General features: G+C 43.0%; 1 protein-coding gene across 4 annotated transcripts in view; it reads right to left on the bottom strand.

The window, feature by feature from the left end:
- The window catches only part of ASAP1 (ArfGAP with SH3 domain, ankyrin repeat and PH domain 1), a 285,790-nt gene that overhangs the window by 77,917 nt on the left and 191,036 nt on the right, over positions 1-16,837 (bottom strand). For all 4 annotated transcript variants that reach the window (XM_054019003.1, XM_054018999.1, XM_054019000.1 and 1 more), the window contains 2 exons: positions 9,856-9,943; positions 5,487-5,535 (listed from right to left, as the gene is read on the bottom strand). In XM_054019003.1, the coding sequence (XP_053874978.1) occupies positions 5,487-5,535; positions 9,856-9,943 (137 nt within the window). The remainder of the gene's footprint in view (positions 1-5,486; positions 5,536-9,855; positions 9,944-16,837) is intronic.

The following is a 16,837-nucleotide window of genomic DNA, read 5'->3' as shown; positions in this document are numbered from 1 at the left end:
TGCCATATGCTTCTTGTGGGTCAAGAAAGGCCTCATTGATAAGGAGGCCTATTATTGAGGATGAAGTGGAGGATGTCCAGGAACTTGTGGTGTATGTCCTTGACTTCCTCCAGAGGTATCTAGAGAGAGTCAGCCACTCTCTTAGCAAGGTCCTGGAAGAGGCGAAAATCATCTGCCAGGGATGGTGGGGGAGGCATGACAGCCTCATCTGGGGAGGAGAAGAATATAGTTTTTGGGGTCGCCTTCCCCTTGACATCACCCTCACACTCCTCCAAGATTCCTTCTGGGGGCTCTGAAGCTCTGGAAATCACAGCAGAGGAAGGGTGTCTCGGGGGCTTCTGGGTGGGACTAGAAGCCCGAGAGGCATGCGGGTGGTATGCAGCCCAGGGATCCCCATATGGCCACTAGGGTGGCGGTGGCATGGAGTCTGGTGGTGGTGCCCATGGATGTCCGTACCAGGATGGTGACAGTGGGGATATATAAGAATATGCCTGGAGGACCTGCTGGTATCGGGCACCACAGGGGGCTTGAGATGAGTACTGAGATATCCCCTTCTCTGGTCCGCTATCCGAGTCCACATTGGAGAGCGGGGGAGCATGGCAAGGCAGCAGGAAAGACTCCCATGTCAAGCGGAGACTCGGTGCGGAGGTCCAGTGCCAAGGAGAGACTCTGGTACATCAGCTAAATGGAGGTCCCTCGAGTGCTGGAATTCCAGTGGTGCCGACTGGCTCAGTGCTACTGACGGAAAGATATTCTCTGAACTGGTTGTTCAGGTACAGGAAGAGGCATTGGTATAGATGGGACATGACACACCAGTGGTGCCTTGGAGTGTTTACTCCTGTCCTTCTCCTGAGGTGCTGTTGACTTGGTGCCCACACCCATTGGGTCTGTGGGCGCATCAATGGTACCTGCCGCTATAGTCTTCCTTGAGCTGTTGGTACCAGGTTTGGCCCGTCTCGGTGCCGATGATACTAAGCATGTCAGGGATGGTTTGCGGCTAGCTCATGGACCACTGTGGGGACTTCCCACTCTCTTTTTCAACTTATAAGAGGGGTTGGTGGCTGATTTCTTCACCCCATGGCCCTTTAATGTTGAGGGCCGTGGGGAAGACTCACGTCTTGGCGTGGGTCCAGAGAAGGTCTCAGAGCCGCTTCCATGAATATAATCTTTTGCCTTAGCTCTCTGTCCTTGTGAAACTGAGATCTGAGCTACTGGCAAAAAGTCCACTTTTGAATGTGTCCTTTCCCGAGGCAATGAATGCACCGTGAGTGCGTCTGCAATGAGGATAGTCTCATTGCAGGAGAGGCACTTCTTGAAGCCCGAAGAACCGGGCATGCCTCATTTGGGGGGAAGGGCCCCAACAAGAAGGGTGGGAAGAAAGAAAATAAATTCTATCTATACACACACATCTATATCTAGCTACATATAAGTATAGATATATTTTAGAATATAAGGAAAAAATAAAACACTAGATTACTACTAAAAACTAGGCTCGAGGCTACAAAGAAAGCATGAGGTAATAGTCGCTAACGGACTGCTAATAGCTCTGTCTCTAGTCAGGTGCGGTAGAGAAGGAACTGACGGGCTAGCCTGCGTGCACTGACTAGCCTCGTGGCAGGGCATGAAGTTCTCTGATCAGCTGCGCAGGAATACAAATACACCTACAATGGAGCTCTCATACAGTGGAGCACGCACAGGGACACTACTTGAAGAAGAACCACTTGGTAATAGCAACCGTAATGTAATTAAATAGAACATCCTTGGGAGGAGGGGAATACCAAAGGAATCTACCAGAGTAGCATTTAACTTCAAAAAGGGGAACCACACAAAAATGAGGAAGCTAGTTAAATGGAAATTAAAAGGAACAGTAACAAGAGTGAAATGCCTGTAAGCTGCAGGGAGACTAATTAAAAACACCATAGTAGAGGCTCAAGCTAATGTTATTCCCACAGCATTCTTCTCCCCGTCCCCTGCCCCGCAAAATGGCAAGAGGACCAAAAAAATATAAATAAATAAAAAAATGCCACCACGACTAAACACCAGATCAAAAGAAACAGTTAGAGGCAAAAAGGCAACCTTTAAAAATTGGAAGTAAAATCCTACTGAGGAAAAGAGAAAGGAGCATAAACTCTGGTAAATCAAGTGTAAAAATGTAATTAGGTAGACCAAAAAGAGAATTTGAAGAGCAACTAGCAAAAGACAAAAACTAACAGCAAAAACTAACAGGAAGCCTACCAAACAATCAGTAGGGCCACTGGATGACCGAGGTGCTAAAGGAGCACTCAAGGAAGACAATGCCATTGCAGAGAATCTAGATGAATTCTTTGCCTTGGTCTTCACTGCAGAGGATGTAAGGGAGATTCCCACATTGGAACCATTCCTTTTAGGTGACAAATCTGAGGAACTGTCCCAGATTGAGATGTCAATAGAGGAGGTTTTGGAATAAATTGGTAAGTTAAATGGTCACCCTGAACAGAAATTCACCCAAGAGTTCTGAAGGAACTCAAATACGAAATTGTGAAACTACTAACTGGTATCACTTAAATCAGCCTCTCTACCAGATGACTGCTAATTGGATGATAGCTAATTGTAATGTTAATTTTTAAAAAGGCTTCAGAGGCAATACTTGCAATTACAGGCCAGTAAGCCAAACTTCAGTACCAGTCAAATTAGTTGAAACTAGCAAAGGACAGAATTATGAGACGCACTCATGGAGAATACTCAACACAGCTTTGTAAAGTGAAATCATGCGTGTCAGAATTCTTTCATGGTGTCAGCAAACATGTGGACAAGGGTGATCCAGTGGATATAGTGTCTTGGACTTTCAGAAAGCCTTTAACAAGGTCGCTCACCAAAGGTTCTTAACAAAAGTAAGGAGTGATAGGATGAGAGGGAAGGTCCTCTCATGAGTCAGTAACAGGTTAAAAGATAAGGTAGGAATAAATGGTCAGTTTTCACAATGGAGAGAGGTGAATAGCAGGGTCCCCCAGTGCTGTTCAACATATTCCTAAATGATCTGAAGAAAAGGGGTGAAGAGTGAGGTGGCAAAATTTGCAAACAATACAAAATTACTCAAGATAGTTAAGTTCAAACCTGACTGTAAAGAGTTACAAAGGGATCTCACAAAACTGGGTGACTGGAGAACAAAATGGCAAATGAAATTCAGTTGATTAGTGCAAAGTAATGCACATTGGAAAACAATCCCAACAATACATATAAAATGATGATGTCTAAATTAGCTGTTACCACTGAAGAAAGATCTTCGCGTTATCAAGGATGGTTCTCTGAAAACATCTGCTCAATGTGCAGTGGCAGTCAAAAAAGCTTACAATGTTAGGAACCATTAGGAAATGGTTTCATAATAAGACAAAAAATATCATAATGCCACTATATAAATCCATGGTATATCCACACCTTGAACACTGCCTGCAGATCTGGTTGCCCCATCACAAAAAAGATATATTAGACTTGGAAACAGCTGTATCACCGATCAAATCCGCAAAATTACACAGACATATGTAATGCTATTTGGGTCACTCATAAGTACTTGCCCAAAACACACAGCACTTGAATAAGCAGAACTACAGGAATTTGTTGTAGTTTAGAGTGGTTTGCATTTCCAAAACAAGCAATATGTCATTAGTTTTCATCAACTTACTACCTCTAAATCCAGTAAACTTCTCAAGGCTATTTGTAGGTCTAATAAGTTCCATTTAGCAACAACAATATTAAAAAAAATACTCCAGAACAAATTAATTCTCTCAGCTACTGAAATTGAACCATATTCTTTTATTTTGATAAAACGTACTGAAGCTTACAGGAAATAAAATCATTGTGGGATCTCAAACTAGTCTGACAAAATAATCAGAGGGGAAAATATCTGCTGTAACAAAATAACTACTTTAAATGACTAGGTCTCAAAATGCAAAGACTAATAAAGAAAATTAAATATATTATAGCTTGATCTTTCAAATAAACTAATATAGTAAAAGCAAATGTATGGCAAATATTTCAAGATCAATTGTGCATCAAGTACATTGCTGACTAAATATTTTAAATGGCATTATTTTCTTCTCACGCAACAAATGAAGGGAAAATAACATGGTGCTTCCCAACCAGACAATGTGCAAAGTCAGCTGTAAACAAGACAGAACAGTCATCTCTCACAATCTGCAGGACTGGCCTAAAGCTTTGAAGGATTCCATGCGCAACGTGAGACTCCTTCCCTGCTCACTCTCTGTCTGTTAAGGGGCCTCTAAACCACTGCTTCCCCATGTCATCTACTTCTCCACCTGCCAATTAGCTCTAAAGGCTTCTCAAATACAAGACAGCAAGCATACAAGAAGCAATCTGGTGTTAAACTAGAATACAGATGAGCAGGTAAGGAACAATGAAGCTGAGAGGAGGGAGGCAGGCAGGCACCAGACCTCAGTCTGGGCATTCCACCACCAGCTTTCTTCCTGGAATTGTCAGGTGGCAGTGGAGTGCAATGTTCTACAGCAGTGGTTCTCAACCAGGGGTATGTGTACCCCTGGGGGTACTCAGAGATCTTCCAGGGGGTACATCAACTCACCTAGATATTTGACTAGTTTTATAACACGCGACATAAAAAGCACTAGCAAAGTCAGTACAAACTACATATCATACAGACAGTGACCTGTTTATATTTCTCTATATTCTATACACTGAAATGTAAGTTCAATATTTATATTCCAATTGATTTATTTTATAATTATATAGTAAAAATGAGAAAGTAAAACATTTTTCAGTAACAGTGTGCTGTGACACTTTTATATTTTTATGTCTGATTTTGTAATCAAGTAGTTTTTAAGTGAAGTGAAACTTGGGAGTACGCAAGACAAATCAGACTCCTGAAAGGGGTACAGTAATCTGGAAAGGTTTGAGAGCCACTGTTCTACACAACCACACTGCTATCAAAGCCCTACGGCTACCAAAAGCAATACGCAAAAGACAAACAGTGGAATGTGAATCAGAGAACACTAGAAAGTAAGGGAGAGTTCTGCATTGGTAGGTAGATGGATAAGTCTATTGAAATAATTTATGGGGGCAAGTAATGGCATTAATAAAGTAACTAATAGAAATGACTAGATTCCAAAGTATATTAGGACTCAAAGAGAAGGTATTTTATGTCTCCCATTTCCAGTACCGTACTCTACATTTAAAGTGGCAGATGTATGTTTTTTTCTGCAGTGAAAATGGTGAGATAGGGTACAGATAATTATTCTACTGTCTTCTCCCCCTCTCCCCGAGTTTGTAGGCTTCAAACCTTTTGTAACCCTTACCACTCTTCACTCTGATGAATGGCAGTTTTCACGTACGACTTTCAGCATAGCAAAAAATCCAGGGAACAAAGGCATATAGCGTTTTTCCACTAATTGAACAAAAGTAGTTTTGCCAGTGACACATTTTGCATATTTCTAGATACAAATTTAAAAATAACTTCATGACAGTGTAAACATTCTTACGCTATATACTCTTGCTCATCCTCCGCCTGAAAGTGGTATGTTCTGTTATCTGAAATACAAACAAACAAAAATCTTTCTAATGTTGAACACATCTCACAGATTTGAAATTAATTTTAAGATGCCAAAACAGCATCTGTTACCAAAATATATTCAGCAAGTAAGGACATATGTTAACATAAGTCAGTAAGCCTATGGCAGCTCTATTTTCAGTTACTAACTTTTTAATAAAGCAACAGAACTTTTTAAATAAAGAAACAGAATTGTTGACAGTATAAGTCATTTGTATCAAATGAGGGTCTGGTGACAGATCTAGTTAATGGAATACAGAAGAGTTGAGGCAGTACAGTTTTTGAGTTGCATTAAATTCACTTACTTTTTTTTTGTACAGCCAGCATATTTTATTCAATTTTATGCCACATCTTAGTCAACTTGTTGAAAACAGACACCCCTATTTTTATAGAATCCATAGAAAAACACTATATGGGCCATATTCTGCCTTGTAAAATCCCCTTTGAAGTAAAAGGAGTTGCACAAGACAAAACTAGGGCAAAATTAGCCCAAAATAGGTACATTTTGTTTGGAAAAAATAAAATCAATACGAAGAAAATGTTATTGTTTTTATCAATATCAAAATTAATTTCTATGACTAAGGCTAGGATTTAGTCATGGGTATTTTTAGTAAAAGTCACGGACAGGTCATGGGCAAAAAACAAGAATTCAGGCCCCGGATCTGTCCATGACTTATACTATAAACACCCCGACTAAATCTTGGGGCAGCTGCTGCTGCGGGGGGCGCACCCCAGGGGACTTCTGCTGTGCAGAGCATGCCCAAGGGGGCTGCTGCTTTGTGGGGGGCAGGGGCACAGCTGCTCTAGCCACCCCGGGGACCGCTACTTAGGCCGTTGCGGCTGGCTGCGGAGCTGCCCGAGCGGCTGGCTGCAGAGCCACTCCAGCAGCGGCTGCTGTGGCTATCCCCAGGGCCACCTGAGCAGCTAGCCCCGAAGCCAGCTGCTTCGGCAGCCCTGGGGTCAGCCACACTGGCCGCTGTAGAAGTCAAGGAGGTCATGGAAAGTCAGGGAATCCTGACAAACATGGATTCCTATCTATGATACAATGCCAGATAGACAGGCACAGGTATTATTGAATGGTTAAAAGCAACAGAGGGTCTTGTGGCACCTTTAAGACTAACAGAAGTATTGGGAGCATAAACTTTCGTGGGTAAGAACCTCACTTCTTCAGATGCAAGTAATGGAAATTTCCAGAGGCAGGTATAAATCAGTATGGAGATAACAAGGTTAGTTCAATCAGGGAGTGTGAGGTGCTCTGCTAGCAGTTGAGGTGTGAACACCAAGGGAGGAGAAACTGCTTCTGTAGTTGGATAGCCATTCACAGTCTTTGTTTAATCCTGATCTGATGATGTCAAATTTGCAAATGAACTGGAGCTCAGCAGTTTCTCTTTGGAGTCTGGTCCTGAAGTTTTTTTGCTGTAAGATGGCTACCTTTACATCTGCTATTGTGTGGCCATGGACGTGGAAGTGTTCTCCTACAGGTTTTTGTATATTGCCATTCCTGATATCTGACTTGTGTCCATTTCTCCTCTTGCGTAGTGACTGTCCAGTTTGGCCAATGTACATAGCAGAGGGGCATTGCTGGCACATGATGGCATATATAACATTGGTGGACGTGCAGGTGAATGAGCCGGTGATGTTGTAGCTGATCTGGTTAGGGCCTGTGATGGTGTTGCTGGTGTAGATATGTGATTTGTTGCATGGGTTGGTTCCTGAGTTAGAGTTGTTATGGTGTGGTGCGTGGTTGCTGGTGAGAATATGCTTAAGGTTGGCGGGTTGTCTGTGGGCGAGGACTAGCCTGCCTCCCAAGGTCTGTGAAAGTGAGGGATCATTGTCTAGGATGGGTTGTAGATCACCGATGATGCGTTGGAGAGGTATAAGCTGAGGACTGTAGGTGATGGCCAGTGGAGTTCTGTTGGTTTCTTTTTTGGGCCTGTCTTGTAGCAGGAGGCTTCTGGGTAAATGTCTGGCTCTGGTGATTTGTTTCTTTATTTCCTTGTGTGGGTATCGTAGTTTTGAGAATGCTTGGCGAAGATCTTGTAGGTGTTGGTCTCTGTCTGAGGGGTTGGAGCAGATGCGGTTGTACCTCAGCGCTTGGCTGTAGACGATGGATCGTCTGGTGTATCCGGGGTGGAAGCTGGAGGCATGAAGGTAGGCGTAGCGGTCGGTGGGTTTTCGGTATAGGGTGGTGTTAACGTGGCCATCGCTTATTTGTACTGTGGTGTCTAGGAAGTGGACCTCCCGTGTAGATTGGTCCACGCTGAGGTTGGTGGTGGGGTGGAAGCTGTTGAAATCATGGTGGAATTCTTCCAGGGTCTTCTTCCAATGGGTCCAGATGATGAAGATGTCATCAATGTAGCGTAGGTAGAGAAGGGGCGTGAGTGGACAAGAGCTGAGGAAGCGTTGTTCCAGGTCAGCCATAAAAATGCTGGCATATTGTGGGGCCATGCGGGTGCCCATAGTGGTACCACTGGTCTGGAGGTATATATTGTCACCAAATTTGAAATAATTGTGCGTGAGGATAAAGACACAGAGCTCAGCAATAAGTTGTGCTGTGTCATCATCAGGGATACTGTTCCTGACAGCTTGTATTCCATCTGTGTGTGGGATGTTTGTGTAGAGAGCCTCTACATCCATGGTGGCTAGGATGGTGTTTTCTGGGAGGTCACCAATGCATTGTAGTTTTCTCAGGAAATCAGTCACGGAGATAGCTGGGAGTGCTGGTGGCGTAGGGTCTTAGTAGGGAGTCCACATATCCAGACAGTCCTTCAGTGAGAGTGCCAATGCCCGAGATGATGGGGCATCCAGGATTTCCAGGTTTGTGGATCTTGGGTAGCAGATAGAATAACCCCGGTTGGGGCTCTAAGGGCATGTTGATTTGTTCCTGTGTTAGTGTAGGGAGTGTCCTGAGTAGATGGTGCAGTTTCTTAGTGTATTCCTCCGTGGGATCTGAGGAAAGTGGCCTGTAGAATTTGGAATTGGAGAGTTGTCTGGCAGCCTCCTTCTAGTAGTCAGACCTGTTCATGATGACAACAGCACCTCCTTTATCAGCCTCTTTGATGATAATGTCAGGGTGGTTTCTGAGGCTGTGGATGGCATTGCGTTCTGCACGACTTAGTTTATGAGGCAAGCGATGTTGTTTTTCCACAATTTCTGCCTGTGCACGTCGGCGGAAGCATTCTATGTATAGGTCCAGAAAGTCATTTCGACCCTCAGGAGGAGTCCATGTGGAGTTCTTCGTCCTGTGTTGTTGGTGGGAGGGTATCTGTGTATCAGTGCGCTGTTCAGTGTTATCTTGAAAGTATTCTTTGAGTTGGAGGCGGCGAAAGTAGGCTTCCAGATCACCGCAGAACTGTATCATGTTCCTGGGGGTGCTGGGGCAAAAAGAGAGTCCCCGAGATAGGACAGACTCTTCTGCTGGGTTGAGTGTGTAGCTGGATAAATTGACGATATTGATGGGTGAGTTAGGGGTACCCCTGTTGTGGCCCCATGTGGCAGGTAGGGTTTTAGACAGCTTACGGTCCTTTTTCCTTTGTAGAAAGGTGAAGTGTGTAATGTAGATCTCCTGTCTTATTTTAGTAAAGTCCATTTGTGTGGAGGGTTGGTTATTTATGAAAGTCTCCAGGTTGGAGAGCTCTTTCTTGATGTTTTTCTGTTTGCTGTATAGGATCCTGATCAGGTGGTTCCTGAGTTTCTTTGATAGTGTATGGCATAATCTCTCACTGTGGTCTGTGCAGTATGTAGATAGCAATGGATTTTTCATCTTCAGTCCATTTGGTATGATGTCCATCCGTTTGCATTTGGAAAGGAAGATGATATCTGTCTGTATTTGTGCAAGTTTCTTCATGAGGTTGAAGGCTATCTTTTATGAAGGAGATGAAACTGAAGTTCCACACTCAGTATAGGGGGTATTTTGAACAAAGACTGATAGACTGTTAAAATTGGAGAATAATTACCTGACTGAATCTAAGCAAGCACGTTCACGCATAGTTGCTACTCTTCATAACAGTTAATTTTGTGCACAGTGCATCTTATGGTTTGCAACGGATACAGAGTATAGATATTAGAAAACTTTCTATAGGAAGATGTATATAGTCATGGTCCTTGAGTCAAAATCAGACTGGATCCAAATATCCACAAAACTTTGTAGAAGTTTGGATTAGGAGCTTAATTTTGCACTTCAGACTCATTACTAGTTAAAATAGAACCTTGTAATTATTTTGGTAAACAATAACATTCCAGCCAATGGACTAGTTGATAATGAATGGTGTAAGTATTTATTCACTTAAAATGTCACATACGTGATATCAGATCAAAAGACTTCTTATCTTCTGCATTTGGCTTCACCTGGCAGGTTAGTAAATTCAGTTTGGCAGGTTGCCTGTTGGACTAAAGAAAAAAAAATTACCTATAGCAGTCTTGATTTAGGGCCCTTTTCCCACTGAAAGGTATTTTTTCCATTCCTTTTATGTATGGCTATAGTCACATTTTTGTCAGTATGGATGGAGTAGTACAAGAATAACATAAGCCCCTTTTTAGCAATTCATTTTTTTGGTAATTTCAGAAGTGTCTGAAGAAATTAAGATTTTTTTTAAAAAGTCCCAATATTAAACACAACAGGAAAATTAAATAACACAAAGATCCAATTGTTATAATTAAGCATTTTTGTGTTACATAATGAATACATATATAAATGCTTACGTTTTCCTTGCATTTTATTTCATTATTTCATACAAGTAATTGAAAATAGCTAAAAAGTAACAAAACTATCTTGATAAATATACACACACACTACATAAATACACACATTTCCCTTACTGGTGTCATTTCTTCAACTAACTGGAAAAGAGGAGGTGAAACCAAATTAACTATGCAGGCTGGCTCTGTTTTTCCAGCCAAGTTTGGTGGTTGAGGTGAATGTAGGCCCTGTGTAAATACAGAAGGGATTATTGCTGACCACTGCTGTAGTAAATGTGTTCATAATGTGCTTTGTTAAATCTTTTTCTATATTTTCACTTACCTGACTGTGGCTCTGGTTCAGGAAGGTACTTAAGCACATGACTAGCTTTAATGTATCCATTGACCTCAACTGACTACTCACATGATCAAAGTATGTTTAAGTACCTTCCTGAACGGGCTAATATGAGCACACAGGAAGCACAATACATCTTTTCATTCATCTATACTGAAACTCTTCTGTCCCCAAATCCTCAAGAGCTAGCATCTCTGTCAGCTTTCAAAATACTCCTCAGGGTAAGTTCAGTAAGTAAGTTTAAATAAACCTTGTTTGAGTGAACTACCACCAAAAAAGTTTTGGTTGTCCCCTGAAGTCCTAAATATTGTAAATAAAATAATGACCAGAAGAGCTGCCACCAGGCTTATGGTCATTAAAAAGTGGTATTAAATGTGAATGCTCAAGTCACATGTAGAGAATAAGGCTTCAAATCAAATGCAAGAACAAGTTAGGGGACCTTCAAGAAGCATATTACATGGGTCTCAAGATATCCACAGTTAACATCCCTTTCATCCCCCATAGAGCATGCAAGCAAAACTAAAAAACAAACAAACAAAAAAACTGGGTACAACTGGGTAATCTTGGTTTTGCTGATGACATCCTCCTGCGTTCAACATATTGCTTAATGGAAGAAAAGACGCACATTTTGGCAGACACTGCAAAACAAGTTTATCAACAAGAGGAAGACAAAATATTTGGCTATCAATGTCCCGAGAGCAACCATCAGAGCAAAATGTGACACTAGAAGAAGTCGGTCATTTTACATATCTAGGGAGTGAGATGTGCAATGATGGTGACACCATGCTAGATATCAAGCAATGAATATCAAAAGCAGCAATCAACTTTCACAAACTTGAAAAGATTTAGAAAAGTAGCACAATTGGCACTTATACAAAAATACAAATTATTTACCACCACCAAGTCTGTCCTCCTTTACAAAGCAGAATTGTGGAAATCTGCAGCAGAAATTGATAAGAAGATCAACTAATTCCAAAGTGAATGCCTGTGGAAGATCTTCAGAGGCCATTGGAAAGAGTTTCTTGCAACATCAGAAACCAAGTAGAGTAAATAAACTTAAAGCACCAAACATGGTAAGAAAATGACGATGAACATATTTAGGACACACTTTTAAGGATGCCACTAACATGACTTCCACATCAAATGGTATTATGGACACCACCTGGGAAGAGAAAAAGAGGGCAATCTAGAGAAACATTACACGGAACAATAGAGAAAGAAGCCAAATCCATCCACATGACAATCAAGAGGCCTGAACAATCAAGACTAGCACATCCTCTGTGGGGCTAGGGTTTTTCGGGGTGGGCACTGTCTCCTCTACCCCAACCTCCCAGCAGGTCTCATGCACTGAGCCCGGTGCTGCCACATGTTGCTCTGAAGTGGCGGCAGATGAGTGGTGCGAAGGGGTCATCGTCATCATCAGCATGCCCCACGCACTCCAATAAGGCCACTGACCGTGCTGTCACAGTGGCGCCGTAGATGTTGGCGTAGCCTCAGGTGGCCAATCATGCTGGTGGGGCCTTGGCGAGGGCTGAACTGCCCTTCGGTTCCAGAGAAATCGTCTTCCGGTGACCATGGTGGGGCTGTCGCTGCCTGTGTCTGCCTGCTGACCGTCGCCATTGGAGACCCGTGTTTGGAGTGGGACGATCAGTGCTGGTATCGAAAGGACTGGTGCTGGGGGGACCAGAATCGCGACAGGTAGTGCTCCCATGGGTCAGGCGACAGACATCTGAGCCGAGAGGATGACCAGTGGGAGGGCGAATGGTGCTGGTAGTACGGAGACAGGCGCCTCTCCCTAGGCAATCCATGTTGAGACTGTGGGCGAGCCTCAGAGCATCTTAGCTGCAACACTGGAGATCTGCGGCGCAGAGATGGAGAGTGCTGCCTTGTCTTGGGGGATCAGCAGTGCTCCACTGCCCTCTGAGGGGTCTTAGCGGCTGGCTTGCCCTCGTAGGGAGCCTTTGCCACTTCCTGTGGCATGCGGGCCTCTGCTCTTTCCGTGCCGTGGGGAGTTTGGGTCCCCTACCGCTCCCCGAAGTCGGTGGTGGATCCTTTAAGGGGCTAAGGGCCCCAACCAGAAAGGCACGTCCAAGTGGCTCCGGAGTGGCAGGGTGGCCTGAACTGTGTCCTTTGCCTGATGCCCAATGGCCTTTCTTGCCCAGTGCCAGGGAGCCGTGCTTCTTCGTTTTCTTTCCAGGTACCAGCAACAGCGAGCGGTGCCGGGGGTGCGCTGCACACCGAGACCGAGGCACTAGCCGAGTCTTGGCAGGACAGCTCAGAAGCTGGACAAAGGGCAGTCTCCAATGAGGAGAGCCTGCAAACGAAATTTTTTACAAATACAACGCTTGTCCTTCACATGTGATTCCCCAAGCACTTGCGGCAGCTGATGTGAGGGTCATTTACAGGCACAGGCTTGTTACAGTCCGCACAGGGCTTAAACCCCGGAGATCGGGGCATGCCGTGCCTGGGGCGAAATCCCCGCTGGGATTCTAACTCCCAACTATACTGACCATCTACTTAATGCTAAATACTATAAACTACTATTTACAAAGCCCTAAGGCTTAAAGTCAGAAGAGACGAAACCGCTAGCTCTTGCTATGCAAGGAAAGGCTCTCCAAATAACCAACCTGATATACCGACACATGAGTGCGACACTCAAGGGAGTGCCACTGCTGACCTTACAGATAGTGCTAAAGCAAAAATCTCCAATGACCTACTGCACACACCTAGAATGGAATTGACATGAGCAAGCACTCAAAGAAGAAACAAGCTATTTCCCGGCAATGTCCCAAACTTTGCTTCCCTGCAGCTACTCTAAAAGCCTTCGTTTTAAGATTTATTTGGCAGCTCATCTATTCCTATCCAGCTAACTCACCTTTCATAGGAAGTGACCAGCATAATAAGAATTTTGCTCTATGTAATAGGTAGCAAGAAATAACTAAGTAATAAGAGAGCTGTCATCTTACCCTGGACATTGATCAAAAAGTCTCTGGTCTTGATGGGGGTACAGAGTCTGAATTCCCAAGTGTCTCACTGAACACAGATGTCTTGAATGGTAGCTCCATGCTCTGTGTTATCAGACTGGCTTATTTAAATTTTTAGGGATAGGGCTGGAAATTTACAGTAGATGAAAAAACCTGGCATTTATAACTTGTATTGTGGTATCAACTAGACTCTTCAATCAGATCAGGGCCTCACTGTACTAGGTGATGTGCAGTTATACACTGAGAAGACTATTCCTGCCACAAAAAACTGGCAATCTCACTGAGAGCTTGCAATCTAATTAATATCATCACTAGATCCAGACTTAGAGGCAAACACTGTGCAACTATCTCTCAAAGCTCTGGCAATGCCTCTCAGTCCGGACCTGCAATACCACAATTTTAAAATATCTCCCTTTGGCAAAACACATGCTAAATGGCATGCTAAGCACATGCTAAATGGCAAAACAAAAGCCATGAATATTCTGTGATGATTATATTTTCACAGTGATATGGATTCCAAAGCGTTATATAAACTTTAAACTCTTTCAAAATCCTGCCCAATATTTTATATATGTTATTAGGGCCTCTTAAGCTTTGGGATTTGGACAGACACCCAAAAAGTTTGGATACTTACTTGACCCTAATAAACTTTGCCCCATAAGCACCCACATTCCTATGTCTCCAGACAAACTTCTATCCTCAAAAGGTGTTCCTTGCCTTCAGTTTTCTTGGGTGAAGGAGGAGGAGGAGAGGAAGCCAGTGGGCAGTTATCTCCTCTCAATGGCATCTTTTAGGGGAAGAGGGAAATTATGCGGGCCATCCCTAGAATTTCAGGGGAGGATGGCACATCCATAGCTGCTGGGAATCTTTAGTGGGAATGTCATGCTTGCTTGCTTCCTTCCTTCACAGGGTAAGAATTTGGCTCCCCACTCTCCCAGCCACTTCTGGGAATGGAGGGGTGGAGGAAGTATGGAGCTTCCTCCACCTTTGTGTCCTTTATCTACTACCATCTCTGCAACCCCATCCAGGATTCTCTAGTGGGCATCTCTCGACATATGAAGAGAAGCTCAGATTGTTCTTGGCCTTTCAGTTTTCAGTGTGGAGGAGGATCCTGTGAGAAGAAAGCATCTCCAGTCTCAAAGTGGGAAGGGTTTGGGGGTTTCCTCTCTCCCCAGGTTACTTGTGCATGCTTCCCTTCCCCTGAAATCCCTGTGTCCTAGTCAGCCCTGAGATACCTGAAATGTGTATGAAATAGAGAGACCACCCTGAATTACTCACTAAAACAATAACGTGGAAAGTTGGGATTGTGGACACAGGAGTGGCTTTTGCCAGTGCCATGGTTATTCATAGAATATCAGGGTTGGAAAGGACCTCAGGAGGTCATCTAGTCCAACCCCCTGCTCAAAGCAGGACCAGTCCCCAACTAAATCATCCCAGCCAGGGCTTTGTCAAGCCTGACCTCCACTGGGCAGCTGCATAAAAGAAGAACAATCATACTTCCAACCCATTCAACACTACTGCAGACCCTAGTGGTGGGAGGCCAATATTTATTTTTATTTTAAAACCAAGACAGATGCTCTGCACTGCGCTCCAGAATATGGAGAAGACCTGGCCAAAACAGGCCAACTGAAGCATACATGATATAAAAAGGACTCTTTGGCTTGGTTTGCACTCTTAAATGGAATGTCTCACATATTAGTTCAACAAAAATGCTCAAAAAGATACATTTTATTGCTTTACCTTTCTTCTTTCGACCTCTAAAACTGACAAGCTTCATAAGATTTATTGCCTTCTCTTTTTGGTTATAGATTACATTTTTAATTTGACGCATGAAAGTCAACTAAGGTGGGGGGGAGGAGGCATTAATATGCATATTACATGCACAGAAAAAAGTATGTTGAAAAGGCGGTGTGTAGTAAACATTTAAATACAGTAGGCGGGAAAGAGAAATAATGGATCATTCATACTTTCTGCTGAGAATGAAATGATCACTGAATGTATTTGATATTTCTATGCCTACTGATAAACCCTTGGATTAGGACATAACTACAAAGTAACTACAAAGAACTGACTGCCCTGAGAAAAGATGAAACACCTTGTTTTGCTTAACTACTCCTGAAAAGAAAACAAACTGCATTACCGATACAGCTGTATTTGTTCTTATGACAGCGTTGGCTTCTTTATCTGATTTCAACAAGTCTGAACTTTTAATGGGGACAATTTAATTATTCTCCCAATGTAGAGGATTTTTATGATGCCACCAAAATGCATAGGTATCTAGATCACAAAAGCCAGCACTATAAATGGCACCTTTGTTGCCAGACACAGCAAAGAGACCAAGCTTAAGATAGCTCAGTCTCCAAGCCTATCTTCTTATCCCTAGAGATAATCCTTTTAGGTCAGGACTGATGCAGTAATCAGCAGGGGAAGTTTATGCTGCTTTTCTAACATGATGCTTCCATTCTGTAGAGTACAGGACTTCAGTCTCCAGTGCTGTCAATTACAGACACGCCTTGCTGCTACAGGGAGTGAGTGGTCTGTGTTCCAGGTGGAACTGGAGTCCCTGCTGAAGTAAGACAGCCTTTGCACCATCCTTTATTAAGGAAGAAATTCTGGTTTAGCAGAGTTGAACAAAACTTAACTGAACCACCAAGTCATGTATATGCACAGGCCTGAAGTTTTCTTAATGCTGTAATATTTTTCTTCCTCACTTTGTTTCCTTCCATGTCTCATCATATCCTAACTTTATCGTACTATAAAGCACCTAGCATGTTTTTGGATGCTGTAATAATAGTAACCTAACGTTTACAGTTGATTGCAGCCATTATCTCATGAAAACAAGTTATACAAAAAATATTGTATGTAAAATAAATCTCATAGCATTTTGGCCTTATTGCAAATTTAGTTTTCTACAATTTCAAGTCTGAGGGACCTATATTTGAGTGTTTGCAGGGGAAGAGCCATTTTAGGTTTACTGAGTTGGGGGGGGGGCAAACAGGCACAGAACTCTCTTAGTTTATAAGAATTCTGTAGGATATAGTATTTTGGGGAAGATCTCAGGGAAGGAACATTAACTATCTTGTCTTCATGTCTTTGAAGGGAAAGATGTCAGCCGTCAAATTTTGCAACTTGCTATCTCAACTAAAGGAGGTTATGACCACTAGGAATACAAGTATAAAGATTAAGGAGGACAAGTCAATCAGTTCTTGATCTCTATATGTATTACAATTGAAGTTCAGCATGACAGGCACTTGTCACTTTAGCAAG

Source organism: Malaclemys terrapin, chromosome 2 (genome assembly GCF_027887155.1).
Source record: "Malaclemys terrapin pileata isolate rMalTer1 chromosome 2, rMalTer1.hap1, whole genome shotgun sequence".
In the NCBI taxonomy this organism is placed as follows: Eukaryota; Metazoa; Chordata; order Testudines; family Emydidae; genus Malaclemys; species Malaclemys terrapin.
The sequence above is the reverse complement of the archived record's forward strand: the minus strand, read 5'-3'. Positions and strand labels throughout refer to the sequence as shown.